We start from the raw sequence: 24555 nt of genomic DNA, 5'->3' as shown, positions 1-24555 counted from the left end.
GATTGGCTGGAAGGGAAGCATTCCGTGCCCCGCCCCTACATGCGGCTTAGGGAGAGGACCAGGTGGTGAGAAAAGGAGGAGGATGGAAAAAGAGTGAAAAAAGGAAGGGGAGGAAGAGGGCGGAACTTGTGTCCTTAAATAGGATGATGATGTGCGAGAGACGCACGGCTCCAGTGTTCTGAGAATGGCTGTATGACTGGAGGCGCTTGCTTCGGGAATGGGGACCTCAGGTGCTGCCCCCCTTTGAGCGCCTCCGCTCACGAGCTCGGCACGCGGAAACGCTCAGCGGTTTGAGTCTGCAACGTGTGCGGGGAGAGGAAGGCTGACCTGTGTGTCCGCTCCTCTGGGCGGCCCGGCCCTCGTGACTCCCTGGCCTCTGTCACCCTCCCTTCGTCTCTCTCTCACTCCAAGACGTTGGTGGTGCGGTGGCGTAACATTTGCAAGGCCCTGGGTTCATTCCCCAGCACCACCACCACGAAGAAAACACAAGCCCAAAAAACTCCGCCGAGTTGGGTGCCTCGTGCCCGGCCGGGTGAGGCTGGGGATTGCAGCCAAGAACACGGCGTTCAGTCCCGGGCTCCCGCTGCGGCCGCTCCGCCAGCCCATTCCTTACATAACCTGCCCGCACGTTACCAGCCCGGACGCCAGCCCGCCGAGACGCTGGAGGTCAAGGCCGAACGCGGTCGCTCCCGACTTTTCTTTCGGGATCTTTGGGCTTGGCGCCCCGAATTTTCTCATTCTGAGCACAGGGAACATAGGGTAGGTCTCGTCTCCTAGGTTAGGGTTTTGTCTAGCTCCAGTTTCTTTAACCCCTGGAGATTAGGAAGACTTTGAAAGAAGGAAAAAGACAATTTCAGAATTTTTAAGAGTCTCGGAAGTTACAGACGTGATTGTTCGTTTCCCCTTGTAGTAAGGTGTTTGCGGAGAACAATGGAAAAGAGGCTCCAGGGAACGTGGTCAGGTTGAGGATGCGACACCGGGCGGGCCGCAAGGGGGCGGTCTAGTTCCGATTAGGTTTTTTGTTTTGTTTTGTTTTTTAATGTTTTCCATAATTACAGAATGCAAAGGGTACAGGTGTAAGCCGGGAGGTGTGACTTTTAAATATGTCCTAATACAGTACTTAAGTTTTTGCACATTTAATCATGTGCTTATAAAAAGAAGTTTCTAACTAAGCCTTAATATTTTCCAAAACAAATCTCAACTCCATATCTAATAAAATAAAACAAAAGAACTAGCGGGAATTATGAGATGTGAATACGCCCGTTATCTGTGGCTGTTTCTATTCTACCCTAATTTCAGACTTATTCACACTTCAATTCCTTCTGATCTTTTGTCACCTAACTTTCTTTCTAATCCACCCCTTCTGTCCCTAAATCCTGGTGCCCCCATTTAGTGTTGTAACTTTTGAATAGAACTCTCATGAAGAAATAGACCATCCAAGTTTAATTATTTAATTAATTATTTTTGAGACAGGGTCTTGATACGTAGTTCAGGCTGGCCTTGAACTCACTATGTGGCTTGAAGTCACAGCAATCCTCCTGCCTCAGCCTCCTGAGGATTACAGGCAGGCATATGCCACCGTGCCTGGCTTATTTCACTTATTTTTTATTTTATCTTCCAATTTCCTCTTGTGAAGCCCCCGTCTACAGAGTTGAATTGGCTTCCTCTCACCTAAAAACAAAAACAAACAAACAAAAAACTTAGGGTCAGGGGACCTGGCAAGCCCCTCTGGGCCTCCCACCTCTCTGAAAACTCCCCAGGTGTCATATTCTGTGCTGGGACGTCCCTGTTCTACTTTCTAGAAAAGAAGTGTCCCTTTTTCTTTTCTGTCTCGGCTCATTCCTTCTGTTAAATCTCTTTACGCTCTGTAGTTATTTTAAATCCTAATTTAAAACACCTTCTTTAGAACTCAGCCCCCACCCCACCCCGTCTCTCCCATACCTTTGGGAGTCACCACTCGCTTCCTCTGACCTTTGTCTCCAGCCTCCAACAGGGTACAGGACCCACCCGTCTGGCCCTCTGGCACCTGCCCTCCCTTGGAATAGGCTAGAACAGGGCCAGCTCTGCTCCTCCAGGCACCCAGGAGGCCTGGAGAGGTTTCTTGTCTATTGCACCAGCTGGCTGCACTAGAGGGGCCTCAAGGCTTCCTCCCTGTTTAGAAAAATTAGTAACTTGTATCACAAAAGTCTTTGTGTCACATCCCCAAACTTCTTTAACATTAGGTAATAAGATTTTTCTAAAAATGCTCTCTCTTCCATCTGAGGAGCTGCACACTGACCAGGCTGGAAACTAGCCAGACCAAATTAGAATTTCCGCACCGCCCCCAGCCCAACAGCAATACTCTCACCTTCTACAGGACACACATCCCGCCCTGGAAGAGGACCCCCACGAGGAGAATGGGACCAGGACTCTGCAGGCTGGACACAGCAGCATTCAGGGCTGGACTCTGCTAAAACACAGACAGCCCCACAGCGGGTGGCGTCAGCCTCCCTCAGCTTCCCAAGACCCTCCAGAAGGGTAACCCCACTTCCTTCCAACTTCTGATTTTCTTCCCTCAGTCTCAGAGAAAGATCCAGCTCTCCTCCCCGCCATCACTGTGAGTGCTTCTTTCAGCCATCCTTGACCATAACAGGAAGGCCCCAACTCAACCTAAGGACGCCTACCTTTCCCCACACTGGGGATGGAACCAGGGCCTTTGCACTGAGCTACATCCCCACTCGTTTTTTACTTTCAGACAGGTTGTCACTAAGTAGCCAAATTTCCTGGGCTTGGCTTGAACTTGTGATCCTCCTGCCTCAGCCTACAGAGTGCTAGGATTACTGGTATGTGCTACTGCTCCCAGCTCAATGACTCCTATGTTTATCTGTCATGTACCTAATGCTGTGTTGGTCACTGTCCTAGGTGCTGTAAGGAGGATATAAATAAAAACACAGAAAATTGGTATAAATGGTTTTTTATCTCAATCTGATAAAAGCTACTTATGACAAACCATCACCCAACATCATACTAAATGGATAAAAACAAAGCTTTCACTGTAAAATCAGGAACAAGACAAGAAAGTCCACTGTCACCACTCTTGTTTAATAAGAGTTCTGGAAACTTTACCCAGAGCAATTAGAAAAGAGAAATAAATAAAGGGATAAGGATAGGAAAGGAAGAAGTTAAATTATCATTATTTGCAAAATACTTGATCCCATACATAGAAGACCCCAAAAACTTCATCAAAAGATTTCTAGATCTGATAGCCAATTTCAGTGGTGCAGCTGGATACAAAGTCAATATTCAAAAATCAGTAGCCTTCCTGTTCATGAAAAACAACCTCACCCAGAGAGAAATTAGAGAAAGAACCCCTTTCACAATAGTATCCCCCCAAAAAAGAAAGAAAGAAAGACAGACCTAGGAATCAATCTAAAGAAGGAAGTAAAAGACCTCTACATTGAAAATTACAGTACTCTAGAAAAGGAGATCAAAGAGGAGATCAGAAAATGGAAAGATGTCCCTTGTTCATGGATAGGAAGAACCAATATAGTGAAATGATCATACTTCTAAAATTGTTGTACAGATTTAATGCCATCCCAGTCACAATTCCAACAGCATATTTTACAGAATTGGAAAAAACAATTGTAGGGTAAGCATAGGTCCCGAGTTTGATTCCTGGTTAAAAAAAAAAAAAAATCCTAAAATTCATTTGGAACCAGAAGAGACCTAGAATAGCAAAGGCAATTCTGGGCAACAAAGGCAAGGCAGGGGATATTATAATCCCTGACCTGAAACTATACTACAAAGCAACTATGATTTTAAAAAAAGCATGGGGGAGCCGGGCGTGGTGGCGCACACCTATAATCCCAGCACTCGGGAGGCTGAGGCAGGAGGATCACTGTGAGTTCGAGACCAGCCTGGGCTACATAGTGAGTTCCAGGTCAGACTCAACAACATGGTGAGACCCTGTGTCAAGAAAACAGAAAAACCCCAGAAAACAAAAAAACAGTATGGGGGCTGTGGATTTAGCTCAGTGGCTCTGCGCTCTGCCTCAAAAGTGCAAGGTCTTGAGTTTGATCCCTGGTAACCCCCCAAAAAAGAAAGATTTTTTTTTTTTTAATGCAACGGACTACTTCTCTGCCGTAAAAAGGATGAGCTCCAGACATTTACAGCTCAATGGATGAACCTTGAGACTATACTCTTATGTGAAATAAATCGACACACGTTTGAGTGTTGCATTGTTTCTCTGGTGTGAGAAACCAAAAGTGCAAATAAAGACTAAAATTGAGGAGACTGGGTCATTAGTGTCCAAAATTGTGGGTTTCTTTCTATTCGGGGCAAGGAGGAGAGGCAATCCCTATGTCCAGGATTGAATGAGTGTTTGAGATTTTTGCCTAAAGGGAAACACATCTTTGTAACGATATTTCTTCAGTCACGGGCAAGAATCCACAGAGATCATTAGATGGGGCTGCATTTAAGAATGGTGCCTTTGAATGGCGGTCCCAGCGCCTGGCTACCTACCTAAAGGCCGGTATTTTTAACTTTTTCTAATATCCACTTACCCTGGAAGTCTGCATCCCTTTCTCCAACTGAACTCTGACTTTCAAGCTCTGAGAAAATGTCCCACAGGACGGGGCCCCTCCTTAACCATCTACCCTCCTTCTAATCTATATAAATTTCTGCCATGGCTATCTTATGTAAAATACAGTAAATTTTTTGCAGTAAAATTTTATTGTATATAGTTTCTATTAAATGTTAAAGAAAACATGAAAAAAATGAAGAGAAAGAAATAGGAAGTAGGGGGAGGTTCTAATAATTCCCAAAATTATATATTCCTGAGGTGTCAAAATATTTCAGTATATGTGCTCATTTGTTTCATTTATACCACTAGGTCCTCTTAGTTCATTGAAAAGAAACTTTTGTGCTAGTATCTTTTCTTCCTGTAAGAGTGTTTTGTCTATGACTTGTACTCCAACATTCTGGCCATTTTTTGGTTATGGTACACAGTGTATTAACTAATACATCTTCTTCTTTAACTAATACATGTTATTCTTTAATTAATTTGTTATGAAATTTTGCTTTATTTTTTCATAGGGGAGACATTATAAAATATTTTTATTAATATCTACTTGTATTACATTGAAATAAAATTAAAAATAAGAATACATGGTTCCTATCTTCAAGGCATTTATAATCTAAGGGGAACCTACTATGTACTTAAAAACAGTTGGTCTATACTTGCTTGATTTTCCTCAAAATGTACTCTCTCTAACTTGACAAAATCTAGTTTTCTCCAGCCACTCAACTAAAACTACTGTCAGCCAGGCATATGATATGAACGTCTAATCCCAGTACTCCATAGGCTGAGGCAGGAGGATTTCTGTGAGTTTGAGGCCAGCCTCAACTACATAGTAAAGTTTGTCTCAAAAACAAAGAAAACCTCCTCACTGTCTTGGGAATTGTGAATCTTCTCCTTCTCCTTGGCATCTTTGTATTTTTTTTTTTTTTTTTTTTTTTTTTTTTTTTTGTTAACTTTTCTTTTGGTACCGGGGATGAACTCAGGACCTCACACTTGCCAGGCAGGTGCTGTGCCCCTGAGCTACATCCCAGGCCCTTTGAGTTTTTTTGAGACAGGGTCTTACTATGCTCAGGCTGTCCTTGAACTCACTAGTAGCCCAGGTTGGTCTTGAACGTGCAGGTATCCTCCTGCCTCAACCTCCTGAGTGCTGGGATTACAGGGGTGTGTCACCACACTGAGCTGCTTTTTTTTTTTTTTTTAGTCAGAGTCTCACTATGTAGTTCAGGAGGGCCTTGAACTAGCTGTGATCCTCCTGCTTCGGCCTCCCAAGTGCTGGGATTTACAGGAGTTTGCTGCAATGCCTTGTTCCTCTTGGTAGTTTTTGGTTAATCAGATTAAGCTCTCTCTTCTAGACTCCTGAGGACAAACTTGGATGTTTGCCTGACTCCCTGCCAGTCACTGGATCTTCATTTTCTTAGTTGATTCCCTTTCCCATCTCTACTAACCATGAGTGCTGGTGTTGGCTTTTTGGTCTTCTGCAACCACTGGCTCTGTTGAGTTCATTTACTTGTTTTTCTTGGTGGTACTGGAGATTGAACCCCAGGGTGTTCACTTCCAGCCCTTTAAATTTTTCATGTATTTATTTAGACAGGATCTTGCTGAGTCTTTAAATTGTCCAGATTGTGTGTGAATTTGTGATCATCCTGCCTCAGCCTTCCTGACTGCTGGAATTATAGGCATGTTTATTTATATATTTTTGTGATACTGGGGTTTGAATCCAGGGATTTCAAACTAGACTACATCCCCAGCCTTTTTTTATTTTCCATTTTGAAAAAGGGTCTTGATAAATCATTAAATTGTCCAGGCTGGGCTCAAACTTGGGATCCTCCTGCCTCTGCCTCCCAGCATACTGGATTATAGGCATGCGCCACCATGCCAGGCCTGCTTTTACTTTCTTAACTGGGACTGAGCACTTAAAACTCTAGTCCTGGGCCAGGGATGTAGCTCAGCAGTACAGCGCCTGCCCAGCAAGCTTGAGGCCTTACGTTCAATTCCTGGTACAAAAAAAAAAAAAAAAACCCAAACCAAAAAACCCTCTGGCTCTGACTTAGTTCAGCTTCCTTTAGGACACCTTTATAAGGCAATCAGCATAAATTCAGCTTGGTCATCAATACCAAATTTATAACTTCCTCCTAAACCACTGCGGCTCCCCATAGTTCCCATTTTAGTTAACCAGTTTTGCAAACATGTTTAAAACCTGTAAGTTATTTTAACTCCTGATTTGTTCCTTATATGAAATTATCACTGAAACATCGCATTTTCTTTAAAATATTCTTTTTTCTCCTTTCAATTCATAACACACTTCCTTAGTCCGGATCTTGAACACTGTTGTTGGAACAATACAAATCTCACAAATCTCTCTCCACTAAATTGTATCTTGCATACACTAGGTGAGTAGCTTTTCGCAGATTCCAGTTTCATCCTGTGCTTACCATGCTGAAGGACCCTCTTGCTTTAAGTCCAAACTTCAGCCCCTCATTTCAGACTATATAGTTTACCCACTACCTTTTTTTCTTTTTCTTTTTTTGGTTTTTTTGAGACAGGGTCTCACTGTATAGTTGAGACTGACCTGGAACTCACTATATAGCCCTGGGTGGTTTTGAACTCAGAGATCCTCCTGCCTCAGCCTCCTGAGTGCTGGGATTACAGGCGTGCACCACTATCTTTTTTTTTTTTGAGACAAGATCTCCCTACATAGTTCAGGCTGCCCTTGACCTACATATGTAGCCCAGGCTGGCTTCAAACTCACAGTGATCCTCCTGCCTCTGCCTCCTGAGTGCTGGGATTACAGGCATTCTGTGCCATCACCCTAGGTTTTTAGCCGTATCTTTTTTGCTTTTGTTTTTTGGAGACAGGGTCTCAGTATGTACATTATGTAGTTCAGGCTGTCCTTGAACTCATTATGTAGCCCAGGCTGGTCTCAGAACTCATTTTGACCCTCCTGCCTCAGCTCCTAAGTGCTGGGAGTGTAGCTCTCCACCTCTCCTTCTGCTCCACCTAGCACCAGCCCTGAGATCTGTCTGGGTTAGAGATGGCTTGTCCCCGTCCTCCCGAGTCCCCACTCAACTCACTGTTTCCATTGTTGGCGGTTTCGTATCCATTGTTGGTGGTTTCGTATCCATTGTTGGTGGTTTCGTATCCATTGTTGGTGGTTTCGTGGTTACAGGATTCTGAGTGTTTTCTGGTTGTGTTTGAGGACTAATGGTGGTCTCTGTTGCTTTTGTTGTTGTCTGTTTATCCAAATTGCTCTGCCCTCAGCAGGATTGGGAAACACAGAGTTACCACCTTCTCCATTCAGCATCCTCACAGATTCTCTGTTTCAGTTCTTCTCCCCTTCACCAGCTCCCCACCCCCAGCACCCTCACCTCCAATCTGGTAATCACTTCCTAGTTTCCCTCCACCGACCTTACTTTCATTCTTGCTAATCAGTTACACTTCAACATCGCCCAGTTTCTTTTTAACTGTTATTTATCTTGACCCTCTTAGATGTACAGGTCACTTACCAATCTGTCCTCTGATTCAAATATGGAGTAATCAATGGTGAAATTTACAATAAAGTCCTCTGGGAAGGAGAAAAAAAAAAATCAATAGTAACAAAGGAAAAGGGAACTCTGGATCCAAAAATGAAACAGAAAGAAATCGTTCAAAATATTTCACCTTGATCAACTTGCAAGATTTATTGGTATAATCCACTCCTGATTAACATTAATGTTAAAATTATTTGAAGCTGGGCATGGTGGTGCACGCCTCTAATCCCAGGGCTTGGGAGGCTGAGGCAGGACGATCACTGTGAGTTTGAGACCAGCCTGGGCTACAGAGTGAGTTCCAGGTCAGTCTAAACTACATAGTAAGACCCTGTCTCAAAAAAACAAAACAAACAAATACACAAAACTATTTGAGTGGATATATGCGTGTGTGTGTGTGTGTGTGTGTGTGTGTGTGTGTGTGTGTGTGTTTATATTTTCAGCCTGGTTTCTAAGTAATTTATAAATCTGAAAACTTCCATATTGTTTCAATTATTTTCTCAAGAGTTAAAGAGCACAAGCTTAAGCAGTAACATTAGGAGTCTTTTTTTTTTTTTTTTTTTGACAGGGTGTTACTATGTTGCCCAGGCAGGCCTTCAGGGTCTCACTAGCTCAGGCTGGTCTCGAATTCACAGTGATCCTCCTGCCTCAGCCTCCCGAGTGCTGGGATTACAGGCATGCACCACCACACCCAGATTTTTTGGGGTTTTTTAGACAGGGTCTCATTATGTAGTTGAGACTGACCTGGAACTCAGTATGTAGTCCAGGCTGGTCTTGAACTCACAGTGATCCTTCTGCCTCAGCCTCCCATGTGCTAGGATTACAGGCCTGTGCCACTGTAAGACCTGAATGAGCTAAAGTGACTCCATGCTAATAGGCCAGAGACTGTACTTCTTCATATGCTAATTGTTAACTTGGTTAACAGCCTGCCCAGGAGCAAATGGTATGACAAAAGGTGACCATAGAACATTTCCTGCATAAGATAAGCAATGTGTTTGGAATCTTGTCCTCTGGTAGTTCTGTGAATGCCCTGACTTTTTGTTTAGAAAAACCCTGTGAAAAGGACCTGAGCCCCTGAGCAGTTGCCTCTCTGAGCTCCTTGGCTCCAGGAGTGCCCTCTGGCCAGACTAATAAAGGTCTGTTTACCATCTAGCCTGTTGTGTCCCTCCCTGGGTGAGTCTCATTCCTCCTTTGAGCTCCTGGGGCCTCGCTGAGCTATATAAGTCCCAGCATTGTGGAGGCCCTTTTGGCTGTTCACGGCTCCCAGAAGTAAGGCCCTGGGTCTTGCTTCCGGAGCCATCCTTGGGCTATAGGACTCAGCATCATGGAGGCCCTTTCAGCTGTTCACGCCCCATGGAGCGGAAGTGAGACTTTAGGTCTTACATTATTGGCGGCCCCAGTGAGATCCCTGGGTGGGAATTGTAAATCCAGCCGAGATTCTCTGTCATGGGATCCAGCAGGAGATTCTCAGACACAGACCTTTAAAAGCCTCCGGAGGTAAGCTTTGCACCGGTTGCAACCGTCTGTTGTCAGGATTGAGGTGGCTGACGAGCCGGGAAGCCTCCCCTGACCCAGGCCCTGACGAGGACTCCGGGGAGAATCAAAGCTGTTTTTTGTGGCGCCTATTTGTCTTGTCAGTGTCTTGTCTGTTGTGTGTTAACTTTATGTTTTCCTTGAAACAGGGATGGGAGGATCTGGCTCCAAGAACACCCCGCTGGATTGCTTTCTCACTAATATTAAATTGGCTTTTTCCCCTGAGCAGGAGGATGAATACGGAGTCAAATTCTCCAGTGGGAAGGAAGGGGCTGACACAGCCCGTATTGGGCCTCGACCCGAGTCCCACCAGAGAGAGCGACTGTCTGCCTCCTCGGAAGGGAAGAGGCGCAGCCCTGGGGTTTCCTGGGTTCCCTTTCTAGGACTGGGAAGCCAGCTCACAGGTAGTGGAACAAAAAGAAGGTGAGTGAGTGAAATTGTCTGCCTGAATGGTGAGATCCCCTGGGTTGCTCCCTAGTTTGTCTTTGGAAGGGGACCCAGGGAGGGAATGTGTTAACTTCTTGTGTGACTGTTTGTGTGAAAGAGAATTGGTTAGGAGAGTGAGTGGAACGAGCTACGAAAGCCATCAGTAGCCTCGTCTGTGCACCAAAACAAAGGGAGGGGGCGCTTGTGCTTAAAGAGCCCTCCTGGCGAATAAACGAGGCTGTTTTCTGGAACAGCAGCCCACCCTTTGTTGGTCTTGCATCACCGGACAAGGGAATATCTAATGGTCGTGGGAAGTGCTAATACTAAACCAACTGTTCTCAAGTGCATAATTCAGAATTTTGATAAAGATTTTGTGGGGGACTATAAGATAAAACTGCAACCAAAGACGCTTAAGAAACTTTGTGAGTTATCATGGTCTCAGCTAAGCCAGACTTGGCCCCCAGGGGGGAAAAAAAACTCTAGACAAAAGGAAAGTTATCGGCCTTTGTTTTGTTTACCTGAGACAAACTTGGAGCCTTGTGTGCTCTAGGAGCTGCTCAAGCTTCTGCTCCTCAGTAATCAGCTGCTAGTGAGAACTGTTTAGTTTTGGTCTTAGAACACCTGCTTGCCAAATCTGCCATTTTTCCCATGGTGAACTTGCCTCTCTCAGAAAATGTGACATCGTTGCAGGCAAATCCCGGTGTTTCCCCTTTGGAGGAGGTCGAGCTGCCTCCTCTCCACTTGAGTTGCTAAGATAAAAGGTGTGGAGGAGGTAGGGACAGAACAGAATTATTTAGCTTTACTGCACTGGAGGGTGCAGATGGGAAAGCATGATGGGACTCAGAGAAAATGGAACAGTGATTGCACTCAGATTAGAAAGAACTAAAATGAGAAAATAAATCTCTAATGGATTAAAATCAGGTAGGAAAACTCTGAAAGACAAAATACAGGAGAAAAGAACACTGCAAGACAGAAAAACTGCAATTGTGTTTTACCAGACATCGAGATTTTTACAGGAAGAATCAAATTAGAAATTTTAACTATTTGATAAATATATCTTTGTTTCAATTTGAATTAAATTTAATTGATGTGCTTAAAACACTTCTTGTGCATTGCAAATTCTTGAATTACAATTATAGGGTTAACTTGCTCTTTTGTACTTTGTTGATAAAAATTCCAGGTTAATACTGTTCTACAGGTAGCCAGTCAAATTTTAAGATATAACAATCTGAGAACAGAAAAAACACTTTAAGATTTTAACAGCTGAAGTTTGTTATAGAAGGTTAATGGTAAATGAGATAGAGGAAGATATTAGGAAAGCTATGGGTAAAAGAGATATACTTTTGATATGAAAGGATTTTGTATGTTTGTCTTGTTAGAAAGAGATAAAGAAAGATATACAAGACCAGAAGGCCTAAGTATGTAGAGAAGGTATGTAAAAATGATTTATGTATATTTGCTTGTTGGTTTCAAGTTTGTTACAGAAGGTTTACTTTCATAGTAACAAAGAGCTTTCATTTCTTTTGATTCTAAGTCTATGAGATCTGTTAATTGACCTGCAAAAGTTTTGACTAGTCTTACCTAAAAGAGGTTTTAGGGCTGGAGATTTATTTAGCTCGATGGTGCTGCCACCTGCGTTGCAAGCACAAGGACCCAAGTTCAATCCCCAGTACCAAAAACAGAGAAAAATAAGAGAGATTTTATAATTCAATTGGCCAAATACATTTGAGTAATATTATAGTTTCATAAATTGTCTTATGTGTTTGTCTGTCCAATTGTTTGAAAAGTGTTTGTCCAATTATATTTTGATTGAAATGACAGCAAGGATACTAATAATTTGTTAATTTCTATAACCTGGTTTTATAAGTTAAAATTTTGTCAAGATAATTAAGTATAAACTCAGGTCTAGATAGACTCCTGCTAAAAGTAAAAAGGACAGCTACTCAGAAAAATTAATTCTGGTCTTTATTCACTAATGGTCTTCTGAGAAGATATACCCCCAGGAAACATGGCTAAATATGTTGTTATAGAATGTTTATATTGGTTATCATCAAAGGGTTAGATTCTAAATATGTTATTGTGATATGTTTATACTGCTCATTTTCAAAATAGGATTTCTGTGGAAAAATAGTTATTAAGAGGTTCTATTAAAAATGCTTTTGATACCTAATTAGATTAAAGGGCATAAAGTTTCATACATAAAATAATGATTATTGTTAATTTTTGGATGTACTAAATAAATAAAAAACAGGGTATTGAGAGACTATTAATGCTGCTTCAGGAGGCAGGATATAGTTTATGCTGCTTGGAGATAAAAGGACTTAAAGCAGATGAGAAAATTTTTCAAATAAAGGTTTTTTACAGGATCTAGATTCTCTATATGTATAAATCTTTGAAGGGGCCAGAAAGATAGTGATTATTATAGGGTAAAGAGCAAGAGTCAGCATTTAAATAGCTAAAACTAACTCTCTCTGCTGCCCCCTATATCAGGGATCCTAAATGTGACCCAGCCTTTTAGTTTGTACCTGACTGAAAGAAATAATACTGCTTTAGGGGTGCTCATTAAAAGAGTAGGCCCATAGAATTAGCTAGTGACATATTTATCTTAGAGTTTAGATCCAGCTGTGAAGAAATAGCTCCCTTAAGCCCTGGCAGCTGCAGTGATGCTAATTAAGGAAGCTGACCAGGTAACATTGGGAAAAAGTAAAGTATTCGGTTTCCCCATGCCTTTTAGAACTATTGAATAACAGGACATTGATGGCTCTCAAATAATAGAGTCACATAATATCAGGCCCTCATCTGTGAAAATCCCCGCCTATATTTTGCTCCAGTTAAAATCTTAAACCCTGCTACTTTTTGCCCTCGGAACCTGGCCCCCTGACCATGACTGCCTCAGGGTCACTGAGGGGAATTGTTCTCCAGTCATCCAGATCTGCAAAAAGACCTGCTGCCTAAGGCTGATTTTGTCCTGTTCAAGGATGGGAACAGCTTCATGGACAGTGGGGTACGCTATGCTGGCTATGCAGGGATGACTCAAGATGAAGTGGTCCAAGCAGGACCCCTCCCCACTGGATGAGCAGAGCTATGGGCACTCATACAGGCTCTCCGATGGGCAAAAGAAGAGGGTAAATATTTATACAGATTCCTGTTTGCCACCTGGTATATCTATGGCACAGTCTATAAAAGTGTGGTCTTCTCACAGCAGGGGGCAAACTTATTAAAAATAAACAGGATATAATATAGTTATTTGAGGCAATGTGAAAATCTGACAAAGTAGCTATAATAATTCAAGAAAGAAAAGATGCAATAGCAACTGGCAATGCTAAGGTAGACATATAAGCCAAAAGAGCCACTAAGCAGAAACTTTACATGATTATACCCACCCCTGTAAAGGTTATAAATATGTGTTAGTATGGGTTTGTACTTTTCTGGATGACCTGAGGCCTTCCTTATAAAAACAAAGAGGGCTTCAGAGATACGCAAGATTTTATTTAAAAAAAAAATTCCAAGGTTTGGTCTGCCTCTCCATAGGCAGTGACAATGGGCCAGCATTTGTAACAGAGTTTGTACAAGACCTAGCTAGACTGTTATATTGCCTATTGACCTCAGAGTTCTTGTAAGGTTAAAAAAATGATAAATTATAAGGTAAATATTGTCAGACAACACTGGGGTTATGAGTTTATCGGCTCCCTTTGGCCTTCTTTAAAATTAAGAGATACCCCAAGTCATACAGGGTTCTCCCCATATGAGGTCTTGTTTGAAAGGCCACCCTGTATCTTGAGAGACCTTATAAAATTATCTCAACTGGGCTTATCCAGTATGAAATCACAGCGGTTAGAATTGGGCAAGTATTTCAAACTATTCAAGGGTAAATTAAAAATAAAGAGGACCTTCCTGTGCTAACTCCTGCACATCTGATAAAACTTCGGGACTGAATTTATGTTAAAAATTAGAAAAGGACCCCTTTCCAACCTATATGGGGAGGGCCATATGAGGCACTTATGGTTACTCCCACAGCTGTCAAGGTAGCCGAAGCTCAGCTACCACTGCTCTAGAGTAAAACAGAATTGCACGGATTCCGACTCCAGGAGACAAGCCACTCAAAGCCCTGCTCTCACCACACTGGAAGCTGGTGAGTCCACGCATGGCTGAAGAATGAAAACTGCAATCAAGATATGGACTCTTTTATATTGTGTCAAACTGTGATGAGCTATTATGCTTCTAAATTAGAGTTTATGAGCCTAGAGATGATAACAATGTGACCTTTATGTGCTCTGGGGATCCTAATCCCCAACTTATCTGTCTAAAAAGATGCCTTTACAAATTGCTATGACCCCTTAGCTAAAAATTTAAGTAAAATGATGAATCAAGGATTTGATTCTAACTAAAATCAGTGGGGAATGTAAGACCTGAAGGAGCTAAAGTGACTCCTTGCTAATAAGCCAGAGACTGTGCTTCTTCGTATGCTAATTGCTAACTTGCTTAACAGTCCGCCCAGGGGCAAATGGTATGACAAAAGGTGACCATAGAACATTTCCTGCATAAGATAAGCAATGTGTTTGGAATCTTGTCCTCTGGTAGTTCTGCGAATGCCCTGACTTTTTGTTTAGAAAAACCCTATAAAAAGGGTCTCAGCCCCTGAGCAGTTGCCTCTCTGAGCTCCTTGGCTCCAGCAGTGCCGTCTGGCCAGACTAATAAAGGTCTGTTTACCATCTAGCCTGTTGTGTTCCTTCCTGGGTGACTCGTTCCTCCTTTGAGCTCCCGGAGCCTGGCTGAGCTATAGGTCCCAGCATCGTGGAGGCCCTTTCGGCTGCTCACGCCCCCGTGGAGTGGAAGTGAGACTTTAGGTCTTACACCACCACGCCCGATTTAGGAGTCTTGATAGTTTTTATTCATAGCCAAATTTCTCTCTGACCCTATTGCATGTGTGAAGGGCAAAGTCTTAGAACGAAGCAGTCCCAAAGCCTCTTCCACTCAGGGAAGGGCTGGAGCATACTCACCGTAAGTAGGGGTGACAGTGTAATAATATATCACCTGATAATATTCATCCTCTACCAGTCCCTCTTCACCCTCATATTCTTGACCTGTGGGGAAAGGACTAAGGGTCAGGGAATATTGGGGCCACCTTGGAATAGAACCTGCATCCAGCTTGTCCTGTTTTCCTTCTTTCTGCCTCGATTCCAAGAGCCACTGCCTCTGCTCTTTGAATACTCCTTGGTCTTCTGGGCTCCGTATTTGTAATACGGCTTGCTACTCTGTGCTAGCCCTTCCTTCGTTTCTTTTTTTGGGGGGTAGGCACTGAGGATTGAACCTGAAGCTTTCACACTGAGCTACATCTCCAGACTTGTGAGTAGCGTGGCTACTCTGTGCTTGTTCAGTCCGGGAACTCCTAGGACAGAAAGTGTGTACAAACCCAAAGAGAGAATAAAACCTAAAAAAATAAAAAGACAGACTAGAAATGAAAAAACTTCGAGCTTGTGTTCAGTATGCCCCAGAATTTAATGTATTTGTGAGACAGCTTCTCTTGTCAGCGTCTCTTTAAAAATAACATACTCAGCCGGGCATGGTGGCACGCACCTGTAATCCTGCCCTCAGCAGGATTGGGAAACAGAGTTACTACCGTTTCCATTCAGCATCCTCACAGATTCTGTTCCAGTTCTCCTCCCCTTCACCAGCTTGGGAGGCTGAGGCAGCGGGATCGCTGTGAGTTCGAGACCAGCCTGGGCTACATAATGAGTTCCAGGTCAACTACACAGTGAGACCCTGTCTCAAAAGACCAAAACCAAACAAACAACCCCCTCCCCACATACTCTTAGGCTTTTAGGTTTGGATTTTGGTTCACTACTAACTCGCAGAATAAGTTTGAACAAGTTATTTAACATCTGCTTAATGATTCAGCCAGACTAAATGCGCCATCTCTGTTATTTTTGTTTGTTTTGCTATTTATTGAGGTAGATATTTTTGTACCAGAGATCGAACCCAGGTCGTTGTGCTTGCAAGGCAGGCAGCAGAACCACTGAGCTAAATCCCTGGTCCATTTATGTGGTTTTTTTCAGACAGGGTCTTGATATGTAGTGCACCCTGGCCTCAAACTTGCAGGATCCTCCTGCCTCAGCCTACTGAGTGCTAGGGTCACAGGAGTGTACCACACACCATGCTTGGTTCTGTTAGTTTTTATTGCTTTCAAAACTAAAAATACGTGGCTTCATGACTGAATCAATAACTCGGGGCTTCCTGCTAAGCACTTCACTGAGCTAGCTCCTTGGCAGCTTTCCCTCCAACTCCAAGCTAATGACATAAGAATCTGGGGTGTTGGGGGTTGTGGGGAAACAATGAGACACACCTGGCAGACTAGGAAACAGGAGGGAAGGAGCCAAGCTATTCTAGGGCCCCAGTCCCTGAAGGCAGTCGCTTTTCCATACCCTAAAGGCCAATCCGGTCTCCCCACCCTACCCCCACTTACTAAGAGGTCTTCCCCCCTGCGGTCTGGGAAAGGAGACACCCCGGCTTCCCTCACTAGTTTCAGATCGCGCCCCTTCCAAGGGTCTACACCTTCCCTCCTCTCTACTTGGTCCCTCCTGCTGTTCTACTTTGGGGATGGAAGCCGGAGTCTGCTCTTGCTAAAGGACCGCCCTCTGCCCGCGACCCCAAGCTCTGTAAGCCTTCTGGTCTTTGCCAGGACTCTGCCTTCCAGACCTCCACAGCCCCTGCTCCGGGCGCCAGCAGAGATGAGCTCACCCCGCTCTGAACGGCACCTCGCATTGGGTCCTCACCGTCCTCATGATTGAGGACCTGGTGCAAACGCTCGGGGACAAGGGGGGACTTACCCAAGATAAGTGGCACCACAAGGATGGCTACGAAGAGGACATCCATTCTGGATTTTGCACTGTGGCTGTGGAAGTCCAAAGGAAGTTACAGCGTTTCCCACCCAACTTTCCCCGCCTCCCCCACGGCCCCAGGCTGGGAGAGAGCCGCGGGGACTCTTCCCTCAGGGGCGGGACTCCCCGCCCACTCTCTCTGCACATCTTCGGCCACTACCGGTCCTCAGCTGAAGCTGCCTGATCCCAAGAAGCAGAGGTGGATTCGGGCACTTTTGTTCCTCGAGCTCCTCCAGCCTTGGACTAGGCCCGTGCGGGACACCCGAAGCCGCCGCCAAAGAAAAGCCGACCAATAAGCTCACCTCTCCTCCCCTCCCCCGGGTCCTCTTGAAAACCCCACCCTCCCTCTTGCTGTCCCCAACTCACCATCGCCATTCAGAGTTGCCTTTTTCTTGCCGGCTTCATCATAGCCTCTTTCATCACCTTAAAAACGATCAGAGGAAGAAGTGGAAATTTTTTCCCCTGGGCTGAAAATAGCCCCTCTCCACCCCGTCTGGGCGGTGGAGGATGGGCGCGGTATGTACCCATCGTTGTTCCGCTCTGAAGCACCTGCTGTGTGCTCTGAGGAAAATCTCCGCCAGGGCTGGTTACTTCCTCTCTGTGCAAGCCGGCCTGACCCCGCTGTTCTCAATGTCCTGGACACAGCACAGCAGAGAGGAGGCGGCAGATCCTTCTCCCTCTGGCCTACGCCGTGCCCTCCTTCCTAGCCTGCTCCCTTCAGGCCTGCGGCAGCAGAGTGCTCATCTCTCTGCCTGCTTCTTTAGTCCCTGTTTCCACTCGATTCGATTCAGAACCAGTAGCGTGCGCCAGGCATAGTGGGCTGGGTCTCATCGGTTAGGCGATTCAGAGCTCCCGGGCAAGGGGTTAAGACAAGAACTGGTTTTTGTTTTGTTTTGAAACGGAGTTGACAAATATCTGCTGTACATCTCCTGTGAGCCAGGCACAGGGCGAGTGTGTGTGGACCCACCCGGAACGAGATAGGCAGGGTGCTCTCGACCTCAGGAGACGCCGTACCTACACCTCACTGGAGAGGTCTTGTCTCCTTCCTGTCTCTTCTCGCCTGGGCTCAGGAGCCCGGCACACTGGAGTCTCCAGCGCTGCCCATGTTGCTGCAGTCCCGGTGACTGTGTGCCCTGGTTCCTCGGCCCCTTTCCAGAATGTCATGGAGGACACGTGAAACACCCATGTGACTGCAAATATATTCATGAAACCACAAATCGCCTCTGGGAAGCCTGTTTGTTTTCAACTTCTACAGTTTTTTGGTACTTTGTTTACGTTCTGAAAAACAACATTCTAGATTGCGCTTTCCCATCCGAAGACTCCTTCACGTAAGGGCCGATTCCTCCTGTCTAGCTTGCTTTATCTCTTCATTTTCCAGAGAGTACGCAGAGGAAGTATAAGTATAAACGGAACTGACCGGAGGCGGGGTGGCGGCGGCAGGGGTGCGTGTCGTGTTCCCTCGGCTTCAAGGCTCTAATGGATTTAACTTCTGAATTCCTTCTAAACTCCCTAACATTTCTCCCAGGTGCCTTCGGCTTTTTTAATTCCATCATGACCTATCACAGATAAGGATTTATTAGCGAAATACAGCGTTCCGCATTTCCTACGCTAGTCTGTCCAAAGGACTCCTACTTTCAAATCTTAACTTTTATCCTTAAGGCAGCAGCTCTAGCCCATTTCCTTTCATTCAAGTAAGAACAATGCTCGTCCCTATCTCCCCGCACCCTCTATCCTGTGCTGGTTGTATTTGTCTCTTAGATTAAACAGGATCTTGCCTCTCCGCAGCCCTTCAAGAAGATAGGGTAGACCGATGTGGTGGCGCAAGTCTGGAAATCTGTAATACCATCACTCTGGGAGGCAGAGGCAGGAGGACCCCAACTTCTAGCCCAGCTTGGACAACTTAGCGATTTAGCAAGACCCTGTCTAAAAGAAAATGGATTGTCATCGCTCTTCCCCAAAAATCGTGGCCACGGTGCAACAGAACACATGAATCGGTGCCTCCACCGGGATCAGGGATCAGCCTCGGCTCATTCTCTAAACAGCTCCAGCCACTTCCAGGGCAAGGTCGAGAGCACGGACCACTGGAGACTACAACTCCCAGTAGGTTGCGCAGCCACGCCCCGGCCATTGCAGCTCCGCCCCCGCCGATTCCTCATTGGCTTCCCAGGGCGGGGATTAGATGGGAGGTGGCCATGGAGCTGCGGCCGAGGTTTGTCCTCTTCTCGGCTTCCGTAGACGAAGTCGGAGGGACTTCTCTAGGGTTGCGGCGCCCCCGCCTTCCCCGGGGTTCGGGGGTGACATTGCACCGCGCCCCTCGTGGTGGTCGCGTCGCCACCACACACAAACTCCCCAGCTGGCGCGCTCCTCTCGTTTGCCTCCCTTGGCCGGGGTACGAACCCGCTCCCCAGCTGCCCCGCCATGGGGGCTGCAGTGTTTTTTGGTTGCACTTTCGTCGCGTTTGGCCCAGCCTTCGCGCTGTTCTTGATCACGGTGGCTGGGGATCCCCTTCGCGTTATCATCTTGGTCGCGGGGTGAGTAGGAGGTGGTAGAGGGACGGGAGAACGTGAAGAAGCAGAGACGCGGAAGGGGTTGGAGGAACTTGGGCGAGCTGGGGAGGCTGAGTTGGGGGATTTAAGTCGCTACATAGGTTGGACAGGGTCAGGTGGGGGATCTGGGTCATTTGTCTTTTCCTGCAATTGGTTTCCGCCTTCCAGGGACGCACAGATTCCTCCTACACGCCTCCCGGCGACGTCAGAGGAGGCCCAGGGCCGAGACTCGGGACTGACCTGGGCCCCGCTGGCCAAGCACTGAGGGAGGATCCAGGAATGGATACCTCGCCCTTCTGTGCCCTCACACTCTGATTTCATCTGTAATCAGATTTCTACTCCTTCCTCTCCGTTCAGATTTCTACAGAGGAGTCGCTAACCTTATGTGATCCCTGTTGCTACGACTGTCCCTAAGTCTACCACTTCTCCTGCTGCAGCCTTGGCTCGTCCCCCTTTCCCCTAATTTCTCTAGCTGCCTCTACACTTGCCTGTCTCATTACCCCTATCTTTTCTCAGGGCCTTTTTCTGGCTGGTCTCCCTGCTTCTGGCCTCCGTGATCTGGTTCGTCTTGGTCCATGTGACAGACCGGTCAGATGCCCGGCTCCAGTATGGCCTCCTGATTTTTGGTGCTGCTGTCTCTGTCCTTCTACAGGAGGTGTTCCGCTTTGCCTACTACAAGCTGCTTAAGTAAGAAGATGGGGAGATCTGGAGGGGAGAGGAGCAGAGGACTGTCCATTGGGAAGTGGGGCAGCCCCTGGTGGTGGTTTGGAAGGAGAGGCACTAAGGGAGGACATTAGAAGGAAATGAGTGTCCCAGCCTTTCCTCATGTTTCGCCTACCCCACCCACCCCAGGAAGGCGGATGAGGGGTTGGCATCGCTGAGTGAGGACGGAAGATCACCCATCTCCATCCGACAGATGGCCTATGGTGAGCCAGGAGGGACTGGCGGAGGGACTTGGACAGCCCCCTCCCCTGGGGAAATCTAACTATCCTCACGTTCTAAGTTGTGTCTTGTTTTCCTCCATACCTGACTTCCAAGGAGAGATGGTCTGGAGGGAGACAATGGGAGGGTGCTGGTGCTGAGGTTCCCACATTGACGAGACCCTCCCTTCCCCCAGTTTCTGGTCTCTCCTTCGGTATCATCAGTGGTGTCTTCTCTGTTATCAATATTTTGGCCGATGCACTTGGGCCAGGTGTGGTTGGGATCCATGGAGACTCACCGTATTACTTCCTGACTTCAGGTAAGGCTCACTTCCAATCTTGCCTTCATAGCCGGTTTGTCCCTAGCCCTGGTCTCATTGGCTGGCCTTCCCTGGGAGATTTCTTTGGCTCAGCATCTCAGGAGGCTGGGAGAAGATCAGGGATGTATCTCATCCCCATCTCCCTCCCTGCAGCCTTTCTGACAGCAGCCATTATCCTGCTCCATACCTTTTGGGGAGTTGTGTTCTTTGATGCCTGTGAGAGGAGACGGTACTGGGCTTTGGGCCTGGTGGTTGGGAGTCACCTACTGACATCAGGACTGGTGAGTCGGAGATAGGGGCCTGAGTTAGTTAGGGCGAAAAGCCTTTAATGGTGAGTGGGATGGAGGGTGTCTTCACTTCTGAATTAATTTATCTTGGGTAGAGGCAGAAAGATGAGACCTCAGAGGTCTGTCACCTCGGTATCAGTTATATCAGCTGCTCTGGGGGTTCTCGGGGGAGGCATTTGAATGGATTAGTTAAACTGGAATGCAGAGGGCATGAGGTGAGCAGGAATGGCTGCAGCCTTTAAGGGACTTGAAAATCAGGTCTCCTTACACATAAGATACTGGTCCTCAAAGGGAAAGACTGAGGAATTTGGTGATGTACCCGGACAAGGTGTAGGTCAGAGGCACAAAGAAATGCGGGGATCGGGTAGGGGGAGAATCTAACCTCTTTTCTGCACTTACCCTCATTCCTAGACGTTCTTGAACCCATGGTACGAAGCCAGCCTGCTACCCATCTATGCAGTCACGGTTTCCATGGGGCTCTGGGCCTTCATCACAGCGGGAGGGTCCCTCCGAAGTATCCAGCGCAGCCTCTCGTGTAAGGACTGACTACCTGGACTGACCGCCTGACGGCTCCCGCCTGCCTGCCCACTGCCCGTGTCTGAACCCAGCCCCCACCCGGGTCCATTTCCCTCGTGCTCTGTCTCCTCGTCGGTCTGTCCCACCACCTTCAGGCTTTTGCGTTGTCCCTTTGTGACCTTTGATGTCTTAGCTTTACCACTCATTGACTGGTGGGTTTGAACCCTCACTTCTCCCCCCCACCCGGGGACCCCGTGTCCAGGACTCCCCGTGTGTCAGTGCTCTGCTCTCAGCCTGCCCGTGACTCACCCCCCTTCCCCTCTGCAGGCCGACGGCAGGAGGACAGTCGGGTGATGGTGTATTCTGCCCTGCGCATCCCACCCGAGGACTGAGGGAACCTGGGGGGGACCCCCGGGCCTGGGGCGCCCTCCTCCTCGCTCTGTATTTCTCCATCTCCAGTTCTGGACAGTGCAGGTTGCCAAGAAAAGGGACCTAGGTTAGCCATTGCCTTGGAGATGAAATGAACGGAATCTCAAGGGTAGATGAACTCCCAGTTTTCTGGTCCCCTCTCCACAGACTGGATGTCCTGGTCTTTTTCTCAGGTCTGAAGGGAAGCATTTTTGGTGTGATAAAGACCTCGATTGCCTTTTTTTTGTGGAGGGAGGGCGGAGGTATGGTGAAGCTCTTCTAACCTCTTGGGCTCTATTTTCCCTCCTCAAATTGCTCCTGTTGGCTGGGCTTATTTCTATCCCTTTTCTTCTCCGTCCCAGGCCCTGGGAGAAAGGAAGTGCATGTGTGGGAACTGGCATTACTGGAACTAATGGTTGTAACCTCCTTGACCACCAGCGTCCCTCCTCTCTCCAAAGTGCAGTGGAGGGCGCTGGGGGAGCCTGTGGTGCCCCTGGCGGGGTCAGACTACTGTGGCACGGCAGGGAAGGAGGGCAGAGTTTTTTCTAGTTTTTAATTGGGGTGGGGTGGGGGCTGGGGAGGTTTTCTATCAACTGTATCATTTTCTGCGAGGGTGGTGTCCCATCCTTTTAATCAAGGTGATTGTGATTTTGACTAATAAAAAGGACTTTATAATCGTGGGGGACTTGGTTTTAAGGAAGGGGATAACATATTAATTGAGATTCCTGCTCTCCCATATCTCTTATTCTGATTCCTTCCTAACCTGGCAACCACTGATCTCCAAGCATAGCTGTGGTGCCAGGCCAGAAGTCTGGGTTGGTGGTTTAAGTGTCAGACACTTTAAACTAAGGTTTTTCCCAGAAGTGGGTCTCCCCTGTCAGCGGTGGGATAAAAGGAGTTAATCACTGTGCTGCTTTTCCCCTCCCCTTTGCCCATCTCTGGCACCCGAGGGATTAAGGAACTCTTGTACCCTCGAAGGATAGCCCAGAGAGAAGGTCAGAAACTTTAATTTCCAAATATATTGAGCAAAAAAATATCATCCCAGCAGCAGCCCTTTTCCTAACGGGAGATCCTGCAACGTATTTAGGGGAAGGGGTGTAAGGTGAAGAGTTGGGAAACTTTGGATATTTCCGGCTTCTACAGCTCAGCAAAAATAGTTTGCCCTCTGTATTCATACACACAGATCCCTGAGCTCCTATGTTTTCAGACACTGAAGGCTCTGCTGTTCTTCCTCGAAGAAGAACCGGGGAACCTTACCTCTCTGTGGGGCTGTCCACAGAGAGAGAGGGCAGTCTGCCTACTACTCCTAGCCGTATTTTCTGACCAGCCTCTGCACCCCACTTGGGAGGCTCCCTGACAGGTGTGACCACCAGCGTCGCTCCTGTGGCGTGAAGGGAAGGCATCCGTGTCTGAGAGGGAGTTTAGGCCTCTCTGGTGGCTCCAGCTGAGGTGAAGACCACGCTCTTCCGGTTTCCTAGTCTCTTCTTCCTGGGAAGGGGATTAATGGCTCATGGGAGTGACTAGTGTCCCAAAGTGAAGCAGATTAGGGATGGACCAGGAGAATGTTTTCTAACAGAAAAGGACGGAGGAATGGAAAGGAGAACCTCACCGAATCTTCCTAGCGATGAAATAAACAGCCAGCAGAAGGCAGAGACAGCCGAGCAGGATTCCCACACCTAGACTCAGCATTTCACCTGGGGGAGGCAGTCGCGGGAGGTGTCAGCCCAGACTAACCTAGACCTTGCCCACGGCTGGGGGACTCTCGCCCCATCCCGAAGGTCTCTCACCTGTGGTGTACAGGGGCCCCACTGGAGGGGAAGGAAATGTGGGTCAGCGGGGCTTCAGAGTCCGTCCCAGCTGGGAACAGCCTGCTGCTGATCTGCTGGGACAACCACCTGGGCATGGAGGGCTGGGGCTGGTTCCCCGGGCGTCCACATCCAGTGAGCTGGAAATCCCTTTCCTCCCAGGGCCTCACTACTTCCTGCCGTTGAGTCCCTGGCTTTCCCATCACTTCTGAGCCCCACGCGGTCACCTTGGGCAAAAGAAGCAACGACAGTCCGCTGATTGAGAGGCTGGGGGGCTCGGTAGTTCTGCACCAGGGCCTCCGAGGGCTCCTCTTCTGTGGAGAACAGTGTCTGCTGAAGCCTTTCCAGCTGAGCAGAAGAGTGGGAGAAGTCACTTTGCAGACCGGGAAAGGGGCTGATGTCACAATGGGGGCCCCTTGCCCTCCCCACCACTCACCTGGCCCACTGAAATCTGGGCCCTGCGGTTGAAGACTGTCCAGAGCACGCTCTGGTAGCAGGGGGGCGTGGTGAGCGAGCCGTTGTAGCGGAAGAACTGCTCCAGCTGTGGGGGGAGCAGCTCTCTCACACTGAAGGGAGGCACGGAGGTTGTCTGATCTGGGGAGAACAGACTAGGACTGATCTCTGCGCTCTAGCTAACCTGGACACAGTTCCCCAAAGCAAAACCCACTGGCTCTAGTTTATTGCTTTCTCCCAGAACTTATAGATCAGGGTGGTTTTTTTGTCTTTGGGTGGGGGTACTAGGGACTTTCACACTCAGACTTTTCCACTAAGCTACATCCTTAGGCTTTTTTTTTTTTTTTTTTTAAACGTTTAAGACAGGGCTTCTAAGTCACC

General features: G+C 47.0%; 3 protein-coding genes across 21 annotated transcripts in view; 1 reads left to right on the top strand and 2 right to left on the bottom strand.

The window, feature by feature from the left end:
- Window positions 1-1558: 1558 nt before the first annotated feature.
- CUNH1orf54 (chromosome unknown C1orf54 homolog) lies at window positions 1559-17486 on the bottom strand. 5 transcript variants are annotated; one of them, XM_010616386.3, is made up of 8 exons: window positions 17469-17486; window positions 17286-17342; window positions 16869-16933; window positions 15042-15125; window positions 8062-8120; window positions 7630-7806; window positions 2348-2449; window positions 1559-1671 (listed from the first exon to the last, which is right to left on the bottom strand). In XM_010616386.3, exons 3-7 carry the CDS (start codon window positions 16912-16914, stop codon window positions 2351-2353), a joined length of 465 nt encoding a protein of 154 aa, XP_010614688.1. In that variant the 5' UTR covers window positions 16915-16933; window positions 17286-17342; window positions 17469-17486; the 3' UTR covers window positions 1559-1671; window positions 2348-2350. The 5 variants fall into 5 exon arrangements, with proteins under 5 accessions (XP_010614688.1, XP_033614260.1, XP_033614259.1 ...); XM_033758369.1 differs by lacking the exon at window positions 17469-17486 and having other exon boundaries at window positions 2348-2446; window positions 17286-17389; XM_033758368.1 differs by lacking the exons at window positions 17286-17342; window positions 17469-17486 and adding an exon at window positions 17080-17164.
- A 1611-nt stretch (window positions 17487-19097) lies between these two features.
- On the top strand, window positions 19098-22595 carry Aph1a (aph-1 homolog A, gamma-secretase subunit). Of its 2 annotated transcripts, XM_010616369.3 has the most exons (7): window positions 19098-19450; window positions 19982-20152; window positions 20318-20391; window positions 20583-20705; window positions 20859-20986; window positions 21404-21527; window positions 21836-21989. In XM_010616369.3, exons 1-7 carry the CDS (start codon window positions 19338-19340, stop codon window positions 21898-21900), a joined length of 798 nt encoding a protein of 265 aa, XP_010614671.1. In that variant the 5' UTR covers window positions 19098-19337; the 3' UTR covers window positions 21901-21989. The 2 variants fall into 2 exon arrangements, with proteins under 2 accessions (XP_010614671.1, XP_033614025.1); XM_033758134.1 differs by lacking the exon at window positions 20859-20986 and having other exon boundaries at window positions 21836-22595.
- Window positions 22596-22619: 24 nt separating this feature from the next.
- Window positions 22620-24555, bottom strand: part of Ca14 (carbonic anhydrase 14) — a 6762-nt gene continuing 4826 nt past the window's right edge. For 4 of the 14 annotated variants that reach the window (XM_010616370.2, XM_010616380.2, XM_019206386.2 and 1 more), the window contains 5 exons: window positions 24158-24315; window positions 23949-24035; window positions 23704-23724; window positions 23526-23610; window positions 22620-23404 (listed from right to left, as the gene is read on the bottom strand). In XM_010616370.2, the coding sequence (XP_010614672.1) occupies window positions 23338-23404; window positions 23526-23610; window positions 23704-23724; window positions 23949-24035; window positions 24158-24315 (418 nt within the window). In that variant the 3' untranslated portion in view covers window positions 22620-23337. Of the gene's footprint in view, window positions 23405-23525; window positions 23611-23703; window positions 23812-23948; window positions 24070-24157; window positions 24316-24555 lie in introns of those variants that run through there. The other 10 variants (XM_010616374.2, XM_010616381.2, XM_010616383.2 and 7 more) reach the window with 7 other exon arrangements.

The sequence above is a fragment of the Fukomys damarensis genome, unplaced genomic scaffold (genome assembly GCF_012274545.1).
Source record: "Fukomys damarensis isolate Sample0158 unplaced genomic scaffold, DMR_v1.0_HiC HiC_scaffold_33, whole genome shotgun sequence".
Lineage (NCBI taxonomy): Eukaryota > Metazoa > Chordata > Mammalia > Rodentia > Bathyergidae > Fukomys > Fukomys damarensis.
The sequence above is the reverse complement of the archived record's forward strand: the minus strand, read 5'-3'. Positions and strand labels throughout refer to the sequence as shown.